At 41.9% G+C, this 19,151-nt stretch overlaps 1 protein-coding gene across 1 annotated transcript; it reads right to left on the reverse strand.

The window, feature by feature from the left end:
* Positions 1-61: 61 nt before the first annotated feature.
* On the reverse strand, positions 62-18,799 carry flnb (filamin B, beta (actin binding protein 278)). The gene is made up of 50 exons (XM_071518422.1): positions 18,466-18,799; positions 17,912-18,151; positions 17,572-17,669; positions 16,714-16,831; positions 16,034-16,171; positions 15,811-15,934; positions 15,153-15,289; positions 14,816-15,009; positions 13,962-14,075; positions 13,610-13,753; positions 12,939-13,014; positions 12,525-12,625; positions 11,815-12,418; positions 11,332-11,469; positions 11,070-11,237; positions 10,859-10,982; positions 10,617-10,729; positions 10,278-10,490; positions 10,043-10,166; positions 9,238-9,371; positions 8,997-9,120; positions 8,746-8,909; positions 8,524-8,647; positions 8,244-8,407; positions 7,312-7,435; positions 7,022-7,185; positions 6,820-6,943; positions 6,543-6,706; positions 6,322-6,445; positions 6,149-6,231; positions 5,954-6,062; positions 5,673-5,836; positions 5,405-5,528; positions 5,083-5,246; positions 4,823-4,946; positions 4,559-4,722; positions 4,334-4,457; positions 4,079-4,232; positions 3,780-3,969; positions 3,427-3,653; positions 2,951-3,056; positions 2,710-2,850; positions 2,442-2,570; positions 2,157-2,332; positions 1,842-1,998; positions 1,555-1,758; positions 1,298-1,450; positions 837-959; positions 414-581; positions 62-249 (listed from the first exon to the last, which is right to left on the reverse strand). The coding sequence occupies exons 1-50, from the start codon at positions 18,797-18,799 to the stop codon at positions 62-64; spliced, it is 7,884 nt and encodes a 2,627-aa protein (XP_071374523.1).
* Positions 18,800-19,151: the final 352 nt, after the last annotated feature.

Here is a 19,151-nt window from a genome sequence, read left to right on the forward strand (position 1 = left end):
AATAATTTTACAGAGGTGTAGCAAAGGATTTCTACACCGATAATAGTCAGTGTCGCAGCCTTTATGGAACAAAGACATGGAAAGGAGATCCAGGAATATGCTCTTCTCCCCACTTCACTGCCAGGATATAGCTGCCCTTCTCCTTGACCACATAGCTGATATCATAGTGGTTGTTGCCAAGGTGTTTGATTGACACCTGCTCACAAGGGACAGTAGGGCCATGCATACCCACCAGCAGGAGGTTTGTGCCTGGAGAGAGAAATAACATTTACACATCAGTTACAAAATTAGAGCTGTATGGGTTCATGTAACAAGGAAAATTACAGTGGCAAAATTGCAAGTTGCTTCCTTTTCAGAAGTCTAATAACACCAAATATATTTTTGTAACATTGTGTCCTATAAAACGAGCTCACCAGCTTTGCTGCAGTCCACACTGAAGACATTTATCTTCCCGATGAAGGCCGTTTTCAGGCCTTGGCCGCTGCTGGCAACCTTGGAGGCATCAGACAGGAAGGAGGGCCATGGAGGAGAAACTCTGCTGACATCTTCTGCTGACATGTTTAGTCCACTCATCTGATGATCTGTGGTCATGGAAGATAGTGAACTGTAGTTTCTGAAGATAAACAATTTGCAGTGCATATTCTCCTGGCTAAGGCCAAAATAAATATACCATCATGAAAAAACAAAATCACAAAAAAGCTCTATCAATGTAGTCGTATTTTGCAGCATAAGTTCAACAACATGTGCATAAATCCATACAGTAAAGTCTTGAAGATGTCTGATGCCATAGATGTTTGATCAGATGTGGTGGAGGCTGAGTTAGAGAGCTGTTGTACCTGTTTTTTTGAGGTTGATCCCACATGTTTTCCCCACGTTGGCAACAACAGCAGCTCCTTGGCAATGAGTTCTGCTCTCTGTCACATGGCCACTTTCTGTCACCAGCACTGTGAAAGGGCTCCCTGATGGGATCAAAGGCACAGCTGAAGCATAGAGTTTCTAAAAACTTTGAGGAATTGAGAATGTGGGTTTCACTGAGTAAAGAGGAACCTTTTTGGACATCTTTCCTTCCTCAATGTTCAAATTAATCAACAATTCTTTTCTTCTCTTTTGAAAATAAGTCAGACTACTCATAAAGAAATATTTGAATTATCTCAGACTGGGTTTTATCTGACATGTCATTCAGTGGACACATGTATCCAACACCTTGTACAATACCTTTAGTGTATACGGTTTTAAAAATCGATCCTTTAACCTGAATGATGTATCTAACCCTATAGAGGATTTCTGCACACCGTACCTGGCACATGTTCATCTGTAAATTTGACAGAAACTGTGTATGTTCCCGCCTCTGTTGGGCAGAAAGACACACCACAGGTTCCGTCCTCCAACTCCTCTGTCTGGATCTCCACATTACTGGGCCCCTCAATAGCCAAACTCAGACCGCCATAACCTGCTCAAGAAGTACAAAGTCACTTGTCAATTCTTCTTTTTCAGGCAGCATAACTCAAAGCAGCACAGTATTGATTGTAGCACCGAAAAAACAGAGAAACTTGCCTGCCTCTCGTGTGTCCACCACAAAATCTGACATCTCACAGGTGTATCCTTTTGCCAGACCCGGACCAAACACTTTGACCCGACTGGCATCTCCAATCTCTAACAGATTGATGGTGAGAGGAATGGGACTATTGGCCACATGCTCGCCGTTCTTCAAGACACTCACAAGATGTTCCCCCACCTCTTTAGGAATGAAAGAAATACCTACACAGCAGGAGGAAAGAGACAGTTAAATGTGATCTTCTAATATGAAGATCCAGTGATAGATTTAGGCTTTGTATTGTCACCTAAGTGTCTGTCCGGCTGCCTCTTTAGCAGGAAGGACACATCCCGTCCTGAGGGAGACGTGATGCTAACGCTGAGCAGGCTGACGTCTTCCTCTGTGATATCCAAGGTGAAGTCTGCTCCTTTGCCAAACCTCACCTGGGACCTCAGCTGGGTCGGGTTAAGTTGAGCCTCAGTACTTGGTCCTAAGGTCATAAAGGTGAAGTCAACTTTTAGCAGAGGAATAGTTTGTGCCAATAAACAACCTACCAAACAACATTATGCTTAGAGCCAGTGGTAATCCCGTGCATGATGATGAACCAATGCGTGATGTACATACCAGCTATCTTTGCAGTGAAGGGACTGCCTGTGATATCCTCATCATTGTAGCGGACAAAGATATTGTAGTCTCCAGGCACAGTGGGGAAATAAGTGACAGTGCAGGTACCATCTCTGTTGTTCAAGCAGCGGATTTCGGCTTTAGATGGACCCTCAAGAGCAATGTCCAAGTCACCTGATTAACGATGCAGACGTATAATGTGTTATTTTGGCTTATATTTTTTGTAATCTGCATTTTTCTCAGCCTCAGTGTAGCTTATGGAGTCTTCTGTGAGATGCTTTACCCTGTAATAAGTCTTTGTTGAAGATTGTGAAGGCTGCAATGTCATTGGAAGTGCCATAGACAAGACCTGGCCCATGTGCCATCAGCTCCCTCTTGCTAGTGTCATTCACATAAAACTGGAGAGGGCTTTCTGAAACCGTAAAATTAAATAATAGAACATTGTACTCTCAAAACATACAAACATGTCCTGAATATCTACTATGTTACTGTGTAGTCCAAGTGAAGTTTTTTTTGGTTAAACTACAAGAAACTATTTTTTGCAGTTTTACCTGACACAGTGGCACCATTGACTTTGATGTGTATTTGATGCAAGCCTTCCTCTGTGGGTTCATACATTAAAGTGGCCGTTCCGTCTCTGTTATCAGTCACTTCAGCTTGCGCCCTACTGCCAGACGGCATGTGGACTTCTCCTAAAAAATGCAGTTTGAGACCCCAAAACCAATCCAAGATGTACAGACCAATAAACAACAACAAAAGGTTTAAAACGCTTAGTTTAGTTCAGTTTCACACCTGTTATTTCTCCATCATCCAAGCCCAAAGCCATAACGATGTTAAATATTGTCAGGCCGTTTTGTTGGTCCACACTTCTTAGGGGAATGTAAGAGCCATGCTTCATCTACACAATGAGAGAGATTAGGTAGATTAGAGGTACGTAACAGAGGATGGTAAAAAAAAATCTCCCTTGAGAACACATCCACAGTGAAATACTATAGTTATAATGCACAGTCTTTATTCTGTGAAACTGTGTTCATACCACAGGCTGGAAACCATCTCCGGATGAAGCTTCATGCCTCGACTTCGACACCCGACCATCAGGGTTCATTTCAAAACTGTCATCTTGTGCCTTCATCCACATAAAAAGCCAAAGATACAGTGTCAAACAAAAACAACCTGACAAAAAATATCAAGCATGAAGTCTAACAATTAATGGTCTTGTATATTTATGTTTTTAATATTGGAAACTTCTCCAGGGACAACCAACATACGTCTCTCCCCATGACCTCAAAGGGCCAAGTGAACAGACTCTCCCCTCCGAAGCTCGCTGATATGATGTAGCTCCCTGGCTGAGCGGTTGTATAGCAGATCTCAAAGGTCCCATCCTCCCTCTCAGTGACATCCGCCTCCACCTCAGTCCCGTCCGGGGTCAGAACAAAACAGGAGATCTTCCCCATGCCCGCAGACTGGGTGTTCACCACAAACACAATCTCCTCCCCTACACCAACAATGGAGCCTAACTCAGGACCTTGGGAAAGTCAAATGAATAAAGTTGGTTTCTTTGTTTGGTTTAATAGTTTGAATGCTTTAAAAGTCTTGAGTGCTTGACAATAACACCTCACACCTGTAATAATGCACTTGTTGGCATCTCCTGTTGCAATAGCCCAGACGTGGTAGGGTGATGTAGGAATCTCATCTCCGCTGTATTCAATAGTAATCTTATAGTCTCCCACTTTGTCAGGAACATAGGACACATCATAGGTGCCATCGCAATTATCATGGATTCTGGGTCTTTTTGATCTTCCATCCGGATGCTGAGGTGAAACCAATGTTAACGGAACACAGGATGGAAAAAAACACAGACGATCCAAGTGGAATCGAGAAATGTGAATGTTGGAACGTACAAATAACAAAATAACTCACAACAATCTCCACTGACAGCTGACCCTCCCCTGCCTCAGCAGTATCCACAGTAAAGTGTGCAGACAAGCTGGCAGGGAGACCGGGCAGCAGCCCAGGACCGCTGACCCGAACTTTATGGGCGTCATGGCTGGACAGCACACGCAATCGGACGGGACTGCAAAACAAGAAGAGTAAACAGGATATGTGTGATGAAGGCTCTAAAATGTCACGTTTGAATATATCTTATCTAAAAAAACAAAAAAAACATATTCTCACCAGCGATACTCATCTTCATCTGCATATTTGACCACAAGAGAATGAGATCCATCCATAGAAGGTGACCATGCCACTGTGTATTTCCCATCTCCACAGTCTCTCACCTCTATGAGTTCAACCTTTCCTAAACAGTTTCAATAGCAAAAACCTTGAGTTAAAATATACACCAGTAAGTTTTAGGTTGCAATTTGAATAACAATTCAATTGCAATTTGTAATCCATTACCATTTGGCATCACCATAGCCACAGACTCTGGAGCCTCTCCTGTCTTGCTACAGTCTATAGTGAAGGTCTGAGGGACTTTAGCACAAGGTTTGGACTCCAGATCTGAACCAGAACCTCTTAGCTTACTTGTATCACTGCTGGGTAGAACATGAAAGTTGTAAGGGCTGTAGGGGGGAAAAAAATCCAATATGCAGTATATTAGTGGAGACCAAATGAAACTGTAATAGCCTATACCAACATGACCACTTTCAGCTAAAGGTGTACCTGCAAAACTCCTCTTCATCAGCATATTTGACCAGCAGAGAGTGAGCACCTTCCACAGAGGGAGAGTAGCTCACTGAGTATGTCCCGTCTCCATTGTATGTCACCTCAACCAGCTCCATATTACCTGAATCATTTAAAGAATGAGTAAATTATGAACATCAATCTGAGTTGCTTGGATAGAAACAACACAGATATAGTAACCCTACTGAATGGATAAATTAAAAAAGGGAATTTAAAATGTTGTGTAACCATATTCTCACCACTTGGAGTCATCACAGCCACAGACTCTGGGACCTCTCCTGTCTTGCTGCAGTCAATAGTGAAGGTCTGAGGACACTTGGCACAAAGTCCTGACTCCAGTCCCGGACCTGAGACTTTCAGCTTTTTATCATCATTGGTGGGCAGCACTTGGAAGTTGGATAAACTGAGATAAAGTAAATAACTCAACATCGTTTGATGCAACTGGAATTTTTGCAATCAAAACAAATCATTTGTATTGTTTATATATTATACTATAGACTATAATTCTATATTATAAAAAGCATATTTCTATAAATTATCATGTATAATTTGAATAGATACCTGCTGAAGTCATCTTCTTCAGTATATTTAACCATGATCAAATGAGCACCATCCATAGAAGGGGCATAGGCCACAGAATAGTCCCCATTCCCAATATCTGTCACTTTCAAAAGCTCCATTTCACCTGAATATAGTATTATATGTCATTAATGCATATATATTCTATGTTAATGTTAATAATAAAGGTATGATTCCAAGTGATATCAAAAGACATGATCAGGAAATCCTCTAACTTTGTGGTTTTAATCATTTTTAATCAATCACGTACCTGTGGGTGTCATAACAGCCACAGCCTGTGGGGCATCTCCAGTCTTGATGCAGCCAATAGTAAAGGTCTGGGGGATTTGGGCGCAGACTCCTGATTCCAGTCCTGGTACTGAAACTTTCAACTTTCTACTGGAATCACGTGGCAATGTTTGAAAGCAGTGAGGGCTGAAGAAAATAATACCAGTTAACAGTTCAAAGTCCAGTTTAAGTGCAGATATGTACATTCAATTGGACAATCCAGCAATTCTATTTTTTTTTTTAAATTAAGATAAAGAAATTTACCTGCAAAACTCCTCTTCATCAGTATATTTGAACAGAGAGGGGGAACCTTCGATGGAGAGAGAGTATTTCTCATCTCCAATGTCCGTTACCTCAACAAGCTCCATCTTACCTGGTTCAACAATACAAATAATAAACATTTACAAGTCATAACTACAGTTTATGAATAGATCAAGCCATATATAAAAAACATATTACCGTTTGAGACTTTGACACCAAGTCTTGACTCCATTTCTTTCTTATTGGCGTCATTGGTGGGCAGAACATGAAAGTCGTAGGGACTGTATGAAAATAACCTGTTACTTCAAATCATAAGGCTATAATTAAGTTGGATTTTATTGGGATTCAACTTAATCTAACATGTCACTCACCTGCAAAACTCATCTCTGCCAGCATATTTAACCACCAGAAGGTGAGCGCCTTCCATTTGAGGTGAGTAGGCCACTGAGAAAGTCCCATGTCCGTTATCTGTCACTTCGACAAGCTCCATCGTACCTGGGTGAAGAAAACAAATAATGACAGAAATGGACAATAAAACGACTTCAGAGTCCTTCAAAGCAGTTCACATGACCCATTCAAATACTATTTTTACCATTTGGTGTCATGACAGCCACAAACTCTGTGGCGTCTCCAGTCTTGCTGCAGTCAATAGTGAAGATCTGAGGAGCCTTAACACAAAGTCCTGACTCCAGTCCTGGACCAGAGACTTCTAGCTTGCTGGCATCATTGATGGGCAGGACGTGGAAGCTGGAGAGACTGAAAGGCGGTGTAAAACACCATTATAACTCCCTTAGCTTAGGGTTAATTTACTGACTGTGCATTTACCTTCTAGTTCAATGTGCATTACATATGAAAAAAAAAAATCTTACTTGCAAAAGTCTTCTTCATCACTGTATGTCACCATAATAGAGTAAGCTCCCTCCATGGATGGACAGAAGGCCACTGAATATGTGCCATCCCCATTGTCTGTTACATCCACAAGCTCCATTTTACCTGTTATACAGAAAATACTGACAGCTCACAAATATTTCACATCACAAAAGAATAAAAACTGATTTTAAGCATGCGTACCACTAGGTATCATAACAGCTGCAGACTGCGGGGCGTCTCCAGTCTTGCTACGGCCAATAGTGAAGGTCTGAGGGATTCGGGCGCAGACTCCTGAATCCAGTCCTGGTACTGAAACTTTCATCTTTTTACTGGAATCACTTGGTAACACTTGAAACGGGTAAGGGCTGAAACAAACATGAGATTAGACTCTTTTGTCAAGAATTACATTAAAATATCCAAATCCCCAAACTCCAAAATCTGTATAGGAAAAATACATTAACTGATATATAAATTATTAATTAAATATTTACCTGCAAAACTCATTTTCTTCAGCATATTTGACCACCAGATGGTGTGCACCTTCCACAGAGGGAGAGTAAACCGCAGAGTATGTCCCGTCTCCATTGTCTGTCACCTCAACAAGCTCCATGTGGCCTGGATGAGTCAAACAAACTATGAGGACACTCTCATTAAAATATGAATACATACTGATGTTATATGTCTCTTACCGCTTGGTGTCATAACAGCCACATACTCTGGAGTCTCTCCAGTTTCACTGCAGTCAATAGTGAAGGTCTGAGGAGCTTTGGCACAAAGTCCTGACTCCAGTCCTGGACCAGAAACTTTAAGCGTTTTGACCTCATTGGCCTGCAGCTCTTGGAATTTGGAGAAACTGAAATGCAACATTTTGCATTGATTATGATGATAATAACTGTTTCCCAAATTTACATTTTATAGACTGGAAGAGCTATGGTACTCATAGTTCAAAAATGCAAAATTTTCACGCAACTTTTGATGAAGATTATAAAACTGAAATCCCTCCATCATAGAGAGAATATATTTTTGTTGCATTTTTAAATTGAGAGTCATATTCTATCCATTCTGTCATGTTTTCTGTTGAATGTGTCACCACTCCTCAAATTGTTAGACCACATTTCAACTATTCTCAAAAATTCCCAAATGTTTTAAGAACATTAAGCAGCGTTATTTTTTTTGGTCTGAGCCTACCTGGTAAAGTCATCTTCATCAGCGCATTTCACTGCCAAACAGTGAGCACCCTCCATAGAAGGAGAGTAGAGTGCTGAGTATGTTCCAGCTCTATTGTCAGCTATATCAACAATACTGATATTACCTGTTGACATTGAAGGACAAAAACATTGTATGTATTAATACTACACAGATGTCTCTTATTTCTGTGAAATATACTGAGACGCTAAAAGATTTAAAAAATTAAATAGCCTACCACTGGGTGTCATGATAGCAACAGACTCTGGGGCGTTTCCATCCTTTCCACAGTCAGTGATGAAGGTGTGAGGGATTTCCATGCAGACTCCTGATTCCAGTCCCGGCACTGGTACTTTCATCTTTTTACTGGAATCACTTGGCAACACCTGGAACTGGTAAGGGCTGAAACAAACATTAGAGGCCACTTTAATGTAAAAAAAAAAATTCCCCAATCAAAAATGTATCTGAGGAACTCTAACAATCCTCAAATAGTTTTTAAAAATGTGAATAGATTCTACCTCTGAAACTCCTCTTCATCAGCATATTTGACCACCAGATGGTGAGCACCTTCCACAGAGGGAGAGTAAACCACTGAGTATGTCCCGTCTCCATTGTCTGTCACCCCAACCAGCTCCATGTCACCTGTTTGGAGCAAAGAAATAATGTGGAAACCATCATTAAAAAAAAAACCCACAAACAAAACATACTTAACAGCTTTAATTTCTTAACATTAATCTCACCATTTGGTGTCATGACAGCCACAGACTCTGGGGCTTCTCCAGTCTTGCTGCAGTCAATAGTGAAAGATTGAGGAACTTTAACACAAAGTCCTGACTCCAGTCCTGGACCAGAGACTTTCAGCTTGTTGGCATCATTGGTGGGCAGGACTTGGAAGTTGGAGAGACTGAAAGGCAGTGAAAGAACACCATTTTAATAACCTTAACTTTATTAATAAATTACACATGTAGCTACAAATTAAGCTGTGTCATACTTGCTAAACTCTTCTTCATCAGCATATTTGACTTTCAGAGAGTGAGTACCCTCTGCAGAAGGAGAGTACACCACTGAATATGTCCCATCTCCATTGTCAGTTACTTTAACAATCTCCATAGTGCCTGTTGATAAGACAGGATGAGGCAGATTCAATCAGATAACTTCACACACAGCTGGAAATTTCACTTCAGACATGAAAATAATCAAGTTTTGCTCAAGGTGCTTCTTCTAAAACTTGCCACTGGGTGTCATTACAGCCACAGACTGTGGGGCGTCTCCAGTCTTGCTGCAGCCAATAGTGAAGGTCTGAGGGATTTGGGCGCAGACTGATTCCAGTCCAGGTACTGAAACTTTCACCTTTCTACTGGAATCACTTGGTAACACAGATAACATGATGATAATGATGATAATACACAAACAATTACCCATTCACAATAAACACTTTACAGCAAAGTAAAAATAAATAAATCATCTAAAATATAGAATGAAATAACCTACAGATAAAGCTGCTGAAATATTTCTAATTTGTTAAAAAAAAATTAAGTGAAAATCTACCTAACACATTCATCTCCATCAGCATATCTGACCACCAAAGAATGATCGCCTTCCACAGAGGTCGGTGAGTTTGTCCCGACTCTGTTGTTTGTCACCTCAACCAGCTCCATGTTACCTGAATGAGGTCACAGGGCAGTTAACAAAACTACTGATGCAATGCAAATAAAACCACCAATGTGGAAATAACTGTAATATGTGTAATATCCAGACAAATTAATAATATTACCATTTGGTGTTATAACAGGCACAGACTCTGGGGCACAAAGTCCCGACTCCAGTCCTGGACCAGAAACTTTCAGCCTGTTGGCATCACTGACGGGACAAACTTGGAAGTTTAATGGCCTGCATGAATCAATGCAACCATCAATCAATAAGTGAAAAAAGAAACAAACAAGTGAGTAAATAAATATCTACAACAAATATATTGCAATAATGGTTTATGGTATGTGTTTTGCTTATGAAATTTATCATTAGCCCTCTTATTCTCACCTACAAAACTCCTCTCCATCATCATATTTGACCAGCAGAGAGTGAGCACCTTCCACAGCGGGACAGTAAACCACTGAGTATGTCCCATTTCCATTGTCTGTCACCTCAACCAGCTCCATGTTACCTGACCATTAAAAACATGTTTTCATCACAATGTGCACAATCCGTTTCCTTCTGAATATTGGAATAGTACAAAATCAGACCTAAAATCTAAAAGGTACATGATAATACCTACCATTGGGTTTCTTAACAGCCACAGACTCTGGGACTCTCCCTGTCTTGGAACAGTCTATAATGAAAGTCTGGGGAACTTTGGCACAAAGTCCTGGACCCGACACTTTCAGCTTGTTGGCATCATCATCATCATCATCATCATCATCATCAGGAGAGCAGGCTGCTGAGAAAGTCCCATCTGTGTTGTCTGTCACATCAGCAGGGTCTATTTCACCTGATCAGATCAACAAAATATGAAAATGATCTCTTAGTAAAAAGTAAAAGAGAAAGAGTGAAATTGTATAATTTGATGAATGATGAGCTCATCGTCTCTGGAGCTTTTCTTTTTTTTTTGTCTTACAGCCTCTAGCGAAGGTCTGCGGCATTTGGGCACTGACTCCTGATTCCAGTCCTGGTTCTGATGCTTTCGACTTGTTGGTACTTTTATTTGGCAGCACTTGGAAGGCAAAAGGGCTTTGATGTATGAGAAAGATAAGAGACAGGTGAAATAAATTAATGGTAATAAATCATTCTATCTGTCACACAATGATACTTCCCTGCTTTGTTGAGCCCAAAATTAATTTTACATAAATGACATGTTACCTGGAAAATGCCTCTTCTTCAGTATATTTGACCACCAGAGAGTGATCACCCTCCATAGAAGGACAGTAAGCCAAAGAGTACGTTCCATCCCCAATGTCATTCACTTCCACAAGCTCTATTTTTCCTTAAAAAAAGATATATCACCACAATGAGTTGAGCCACAACAATTAACCCCTCTGAAAATATTTTAATGTTGAGTGCTTTGACTTACCACTGGGTGTCATAACAGCCACAGACTGTGGGGCGTTTCCAGTCTTACTGCAGTCAATAGTGAAGGCCTGAGGGATTTGGGTGCAGACTCCTGATTCCAGTCCTGGACCAGAGATTTTGACGTCGCTTTTATCAGAAACTTCCTTCACTGGCACTTTGAAGGGGCTTCCTTGATTAAGAGGAGGAATCAGAATTGACTCATATTGAATGTTTAATCCAATTATGTCGGATAATGAAGAAGAACTGAATCTTTAAAGCCTTACCTTCAATGGGTTCCCCTCCAGAGGTGATGTTGATCTGATAGAGTCCTGGTACACTGGGGGTGTACTGCACATCGTAACAGCCATCATTACGGTTTGTGCAGGACACTTTGGCATCTGATGGTCCCTCCACAGTGACAGCTACACCTCGCGCTCCACCACTTCTGTGGAAAATAGTTAGAAACTCATTCGCTTTGTTTCCCTTACAGCTGATGAGGCTGCTGTGAAACATGGAAGGCCTTCTGTCTTACCTCGTTGTGATAGTAAAATGGTTTCTCTCCCCTGTTAGTCCCTGAAGGAGTCCAGTCCCACTGGCAAAGACTGACGCTGCTCTCTGTTCTCCTTCAAAACCATTCTCTGGTTCTCCTGCATACATGCCATTCAAAGCAATAAGCATACCATGGATGATCCAAACTCCTCAAATACAACTTAAACATCTGAACTGTAGCATTACTGTATATGTGGCCATGAGACACACTGCCTTACCTTCACCTCTTCCATCAGCTCCACTCCCGCAGAGTTTCACCTGGCTGGTATAAATAGCAGGATCAACTATCACCTCAGAGGGGAAGTTAGCCAGCACTTTTCCTCCGTACTTCAGTCGGAGTGTGTAGACGCCAGCAGTGAGAGGGACATAGACAACTGTGCAGGTGCCATCTTTATTTTTCTGAACCTCGGTCTTGGCCTTTTGTCCAGTTTCAGACACTGCCTCTACTGACAGCTCACCGAACCCGGCCGAGCCACAGTCGATGTTCACAACACAAGGCTCCCCGACTTTGCCCCTCTTCATCCCAGGCCCAGATATGACCACCTTGGCGGGATCGAAGGGCATCTGGATGTCAGCGTGGAACGGGGAGCCTGGGATATGTACTCCCTGGAAGACAATGTTGATCAGGTGTTCTCCATTTGCCGCTGGTAGGTACGTCACTGTGCAGCTACCGTCCTGGTTATCAGAGCACTGTATTTTGGCAGGGCTGGGACCGTCCACTGTCACAGAGAGCTGACCGCTGCCGGAGTCGTTTGTGTCGATGGTGAAGTCGGCGAGGGTCCCAACAAATCCACCTTCTAGACCCGGGCCGTAAGCCGTGACCTGAGCAGAGAGAACTGAACTGATCAAAACTGAACATAGATATTCTGTATATGTGTGTGCATGTGTGTGTGTGTGTGTGTGTGCGTGTGTGTAGCTATTGCCATACCTTGTTGGCATCAGCTGGCACATTTTCGGGACTGGTGACATTCAAATCAAGCTTGAACAGAGAATTAGTGCTTTTGGCAAGATCCAGGCTGATACCCTCTCCTACAACATGCAACATAGTAGTGGAAAATAGAATCTCTTTAGAATCTCTTCATTCACTTTCTATGTTCATGTTCCAGCAAAACGTCAGGATTTTGTCTGTGCTTTTGGCAAGATCCAGGCTGATGTCCTCTTCTCTACAACATGCAACATAGTAGTGGGGTAGGATTGTGTTGTTCAAACAGTAGTACAGATACCCACAGCATTCAAAAGCGTACATATTTTCCTTCTCTCCTATTATCTATCCATCACAATGACAATTTATGCATGAAGAGTAGACTGACGATGGAGGATATCATGTGAAAATCCACCTCACCATTGTGATCTGACCCTTGAGTCTTGATGTTTGAGGTGTTGCATGAAGGCTCAAATTTAATTCTTCCAGGGGCTACCTAGAGCAAAAAATAGATATTTTAAACAAACAACTACCTGCATAGTTTATGTTGGCATGTATTTAAAGTGGTAACCCTCAAAATCTTCTATATTATTCTATATTAATATTTTGCCGTCATCTTTCGTGATACACGGCTATCACTGTGGTGTTTTTGCTTTGATCATTTGGCTATTAAACAGTGTGGACAGCACTGTATTTTACTGTATTACTGGATTTTGAGTTTCTGTAGCTACTGGTCCTTTCTTTGCCAGTTCAACCATGTTGGCTATTGCTGCTCATGCTAACTAGCCACTTCTTCTTCTATTTATTCCAAACAAACCGCTGTTGCTGCTACTGGAAAGATCCACCCTACACCAGGTGTTTAGAACAGCAAATGTAAAAGTGTTCATGAACTGGCTATAGGTTCAGTCACTATTGTGTTATATCAGTTTACAATAGCAAGTAGCAAAACTGACATATATTTATATCAAAATGCTGTGGATTATTACTACTATTAAAGAGCTTCATATCTTTACTAGGTCAAAATCAAAATGCTCCCTCTTTTAAAAACACTAAGCAGAATGTGTCCATAAATGTGTGAGGCGAGGACTCACTCTGAAGGGGCTGCCAGGCACACCGACCCCTCCCCAGGTTACAAAGACGGTGTGTTTGACCAGAGAGGTGGGTGTGTAGAAACAGGTGTACAGGCCAGGCTGTTTACACTTTACATCCACACTGACAGGCTTCCCCTCGATGTTCTATGGGTTACATAGTAGGATGATATACAACACTTCACAAACTTAATACAACATAACAACAAGTATATTATATTGTAAGTATTATCATAAATTCTGGATTATAGTATATGTATGGAAGATGCCTGATATTTGTCTCATTTGTCTCATTACTTCTGTACATACTTCTGCCAGTTCAGTGTGTGTGTGTGTGTGTGTGTGTTAGTTTTACCTGAGCCTGGATGCCCAGTGATCCATCTCCAGCAAACCTGGCATCTACTGTGAACTCCATCAGTCTGTTTAAAATGAAGCCATTCTGACTCTCTCCCATTCCAAAGACTTTCACCTAAAACATAATAAAAAAAAATGAACTGAGGGTACGCCCTAAAATTCATTCATGTTATGTCGTTGGGAAGTTTAATGCAGATTTGTGTAAACAAATTTCTCTTCAAGCCAGAGATAAGGGAGTCTAGATCCTTGTCTCTGATGCCATCAGGCGACACTTCCTGGAGCTGCTCCACTGACAATGAATAAGAGACTAACTCTGTACACTGTGACAGCAGCAAGAGTGATTGGGTTCAGGACTGTTGAACAACTACTGATTAAAATTTGTTTACATACACAAGCTCAAATACACATTCTTTAAGTCTGCATAGTCAGCTCCCCATACATCGTCAGTGTAGCACCAGCACTAGAAAGTACATGATATCATCTTGGTTTTGCGGATTTAGTTTTGGGAGAGAGTTGTTTATCATCAAATATTTGTTGATCTGTACATGATCACTGGAGTAAACCTATTTCAATTCCTTTCTAGTAGAGTTCTTCGACAAAAGTCCATGCTATTTACTGTGTTGTTATTTATGAAATGGGTTTAAATTGTTATAAACATTCACATTAAACAGGGATATCTTCATCAGAATGTGAATTAGGAGTATATAAAGCCCAAGATTACACTGTAAATACAATCCACCACAGTGTAGAGCTGCCACTCTGCTGCATCCCTGCCTGGTCCACTACAGATGACCTAGATGCAAAATAGAGCAGAATAAATGGACACAGCAACTCTGCAGAGAGGCACCGACTCGCCTTGTGTGGGTAGCATTCCTTCTTATTTGGGTTTATATAGGACAGGAAGGGACTGTCCTCAATCTCCTCCTCGTCACACGTCACATGCACAGCGTATTCCCCAGGTTTTGTAGGCCAGAACCTCACGTCACATGACCCATCGTCCTGGTCATCACATTCGATCCGGGCCTGGGAGGGGCCCTCGATGGCAAAGCCTGCAGAACAGAAATGAAAATGCCGATCCTTCTATCCCTCCTTCTGTCTCCTTCTAAGTCCAGTGTTTTCTGGACTGTATACCTTGTACCTATCCAATTGACTTTAACAGTGATCTCGCCATTCAACAGTCTGTGTCTCCTACCCAGCATCCCTGCAGTAGCGCCAACAGATTCCACTACAAAGTCAGCTGACATTTCCACAACGCCATGCTCCAGTCCTGGACCCCACGCCCGGATCATCTGAGGGCCTGCTTTTGGACTGACCCCGACCTCAAATGGGCTGTCAACACAAAAAGGAAACAACTAAAACTGAGCGGGGCTGTGTTCATGGACACCATTCTAAAAACATTAGAATTAATAAAGTTACATTCACCACATCTACCAAATGTAAAGCCTAGGGATGGGACAATATCCTCATCTCATGATACGACTCGGTACGTGATATGGGGTTCACGATTCGATACAGCCATGATACCATGTAACAAATAACAAATAACCAAGTATGACTGTGCAGAATTATGTTTATTTCTGGGCCACTAATCCTTCTAGTGATGGCATTGGCTTGCTAGAATGTAAACAATAATTTTAAAATGTCATTACAAAGTGCAAATAATATAATTTCCATGGAGAGCTTGTGAAATTGTGATTACTACAGCAGGATAAAATGTAGCTAATATTGCCATTCATTTTTCTGCCCCCCAATATATATTGTCACATTTTTGTATTGCAATGTATTGAATTTCGATACATCGTCCCATTCCCTAAGGCCACTGTTTGAACATGACCAGGCTCTCTGCTCACCTCTTGAAGATGTGCTCCCCTCCCCATGTGATCGAGATTATGTGGTTACCCACTATGTTGGGTTCATACTGAAAATAAAAGTCTTCGCTGTCCTCTTTATGTTTAACAGGTACATCCATGCCATCTGTAGAGAAAACACACAAATATGCACTAGAATACGTGCAAAATATGCAATCTGCCTCCAATATGCATTAGAAAAAAGCAACCAAACAAACAAACTCACCTGGTCCCCTGACATGCACTTCCAGGTGCCCGGGTCCAGCTCTGGACGTATCTACTTTGAAGCCCGCCACCTGGCCGACCCTCACCCCCGCAGGCTGCAGCCCCCGCCCACTGGCTCTGCAGGCCTTCGCTTTTGACACTGAAACAAGTGAGCTGGAAGACTTAATATTGAGGTGGATTAAGTGGATAGATATGGAGAATTTTATGTCAGCATTAGGGTACATTTCAACTAAACTATTTTAACTACAGACAAGTATAATATAGCATAATTTAGTTCACTGATGTAATTCAAACAGGACCAGCTGTGGTATATTTAGTGCCCCAGTATATGATACCTTATGTGAATTTTTGAACATACTCCCATATCATCATATCCTGATGTCATTCTGTGATATGTAATAGCATAAAAATGTATGAATTTTAGAGACCTTTAATAATTTTATATTTATCATCAAGGGTCAAGTGATATATGATTAACTACAATTACTTGCAATTTGCTTTTAAATTCATCAGACAAGTAGAAAGAATGAAAGAATCAGAATTTATCCTTTCACTCATACCAGATACATGGATTTTAAATTAATTTAAGGACATAAAACATCAATTTAAAATTATGAGATACAGAATCAATCATATCATTTTTACCCTAACTTGGCTTGCTTTGGGCCTGCAGGCACACACCTGATTTTGGTTTGAGGGGTGCTCCAGGTTTCAGTTGGGCTTTGGGGAACATGGACAGGTAGGTCATAATGGACTGCTCATCCACACAGGGGTCGATGATCTCCTCTGGAGCTATAACCTTAAGGAAATGATGCAATTTGAAGGTCTTACACGTTACACAATAACAACGGACGTCTCATCCTGTTGAGAAATAAAGTGCCTCCTCCTCAAACTTCCCATCAGTGCGGTCAGCGTCGTCAGAGGGAGCGGTTCCGCTAACTGCTTAACCCTAGAGTGTCTACCGATGATCTTCCAGCAGGAGTTGAAGTCACCACAGCAGTCACAATAACTCGGATGATCTAACTGCCTGTGTGACATGATGTCATCCCTCTGCAAGGTTTTAAGAGTAAAGTAAACTAGTTATTGAAAATGGATACTGGGGCAAATGCTGATATGATGAGGTAAACTCCAAGTCCTTTTCCCAGGAGGCCTTTTTGAGAAATATGTCATAACATCTTACAAAAGAGTAAAAGAAGGAAACAGCTGGGTTTGACTGATGCGTAGTTTGTACAATAATACATTGAGTGTGTTGCCTTTCTGAGTGTATGGATTTTTCAAGATTACTTTTAAACTATTTGTGCTTAATTAGATAGAACAGAGTAGACAGAATGAGAGAGACAGAGAAAATAACAAGCAGTAGAAGTCATGGCCCAGTTTTAAACCCAAGAGGTCAAAAGTAATACTGCGTATGCCTTAGCAGGGAAGGCTACCTGGTAGTGTAGAGTATTGTCATGTACAGTCCCTTCTAGTTCATTGTATTTGCCTCTAAGAAGGTACAGAAGTAAGCTCTTATCAAAACTCAGCCGTCCTGGAACCAACCTGTGGCACTCCTAGCCACTCATCAGCCTGCTGCATGGCCTCTCTGGCGTTGTCCGCTCGCTGCACCTCGTCCCAGCTCTCCCAGTCAGGACACAGGCCTGCAGCCAGAGGACCATCACTGTTAAACCAGACTCTGTGTACAATACTGCTGGTGCTGAGTGTCTCTTTAGGGAACTGAGAACTAAGGCAGACAGCAGGAGAAACTGAACCTGATTTCAAAGTAGGTCCATTATTAGAAAAAAGGCAGTTAAATGATAACATAGATCTTGGTGGTCTGTTTATTCTTGACTCTCTCATCATTAGCTATGGCTGTGATAAAGTAGATCCAGTATCAGCTCACCTGGGGCCAGTCCGTCCACCAAGGCTCCCAGTGCCTTGCCATCCATCCAGTCCTGGTTGAAGTTGGTGATTGGCAGTTCAGGCACTTTACCCTGAATCCAGCCCAGCAGCCGCAACTCAGGCGTCTGTTTCTTGGCTTCTCCATCCTCCAGCAGGTGGGAGGAGATGGAGTAGTGTAGGATCAGAGTCCACACCAACCCCAGAATCAGCTTCATGTTGCCATCCACAATGGCCTTGCTATCTGGAGGGGCAACATCACCCATCCATCATCAAACTGACCCAAATGCAAAAGCATCGGCTGGCAATATTATGTAAAATACTGAGAGAATAGCAGTGATATTATAAGCACAGACATGTAAGTAGAAAAAGGAGAAAAACATAATAGGAAATTGTTGAAATTAATACCAAACTGGACAATAATTCAACACTCTATGGATTCCATGTCATTCCCTCAATATTACAAGAGCACCTGAATCCTAGGACCATACACTGGAACTCTGGGTATTTTTCTAGAGCAAGATCAGAAAGTTTGGATGTATGGCCTCTTTGACTCACCTATGGACACCAGCTTAATCTTCTCTTGCTCCAGAAACTCCAGGGCCACAGACACATTGTCCAGTCTCATCTGCCTGAAGGTGGGCCGTGTGTGGTATTTCCTGGGCATCTTCTTGTGGCTCAGCACCTCCAGAAGGGCGATGAGGGTCAGCCCGTCGTTCAGGTCAAACTGCAGGTCACGGATCGCTCTGTCCACACAGCGCAGGTGCTCATTGCACCAGCGGGTGAAGGTGTTCTTCTGAATCTTTTTCCACGGCGCATCGTCTGCCAGGTTACACTCAGTGGCACATACGCCGTGTCCACCTGGGGAGAATTGGCTCTCCATGGAAAACATCCTGAGCTGACTATTGTGCTCATCAACCAGCTTGTTTAAAATGTGTTCCACAGTACGGGGGAGCTTTTAAAGGAGGGCGAAACGGGGAATATGAGAAGCTCTAACCTCACAAAGTTTTTTGCTGGAGGGGAGGGACAAAATATTTCCCTTCCCTGTTATCATTGCAAAGGCCATTGATAATTATACTGAGGGTGCACAATACACACCAGGAGAACAGTGCCTCTGACATATGTACCCAGTGTTGTCATTATCATATGGAGCCTTTCCGCGGAGAGAGCACATAAAAAACAGGTTGCGATGACCTCACCAGGATGGAGGCATGTAAAGTCTTATGGGATGGAGGTCAGTAATA

The sequence above is a fragment of the Centroberyx affinis genome, unplaced genomic scaffold (genome assembly GCF_046629955.1).
Source record: "Centroberyx affinis isolate AG114_WGS23_722 - 3 ecotype Tasmania unplaced genomic scaffold, CSIRO-AGI_Caff_v1 ptg000582l_1, whole genome shotgun sequence".
Taxonomy (NCBI): domain Eukaryota; kingdom Metazoa; phylum Chordata; class Actinopteri; order Beryciformes; family Berycidae; genus Centroberyx; species Centroberyx affinis.

What these genes read in the sequence shown, in the direction of transcription:
- flnb (XM_071518422.1), bottom strand. Translation starts at nt 18,799, where the DNA reads ATGTTTTCCATGGAGAGCCAATTCTCCCCAGGTGGACACGGCGTATGT. An exon ending in GATGAAGAGGAGTTTCAGAG is followed by an intron (nt 8,408 to 8,523) that starts GTAGAATCTATT and finishes TGTTTGTTTCAG; the next exon opens with CCCTTACCAGTTCCAGGTGT. An exon ending in GAAGAAAATGAGTTTTGCAG is followed by an intron (nt 7,186 to 7,311) that starts GTAAATATTTAA and finishes TGTTTGTTTCAG; the next exon opens with CCCTTACCCGTTTCAAGTGT.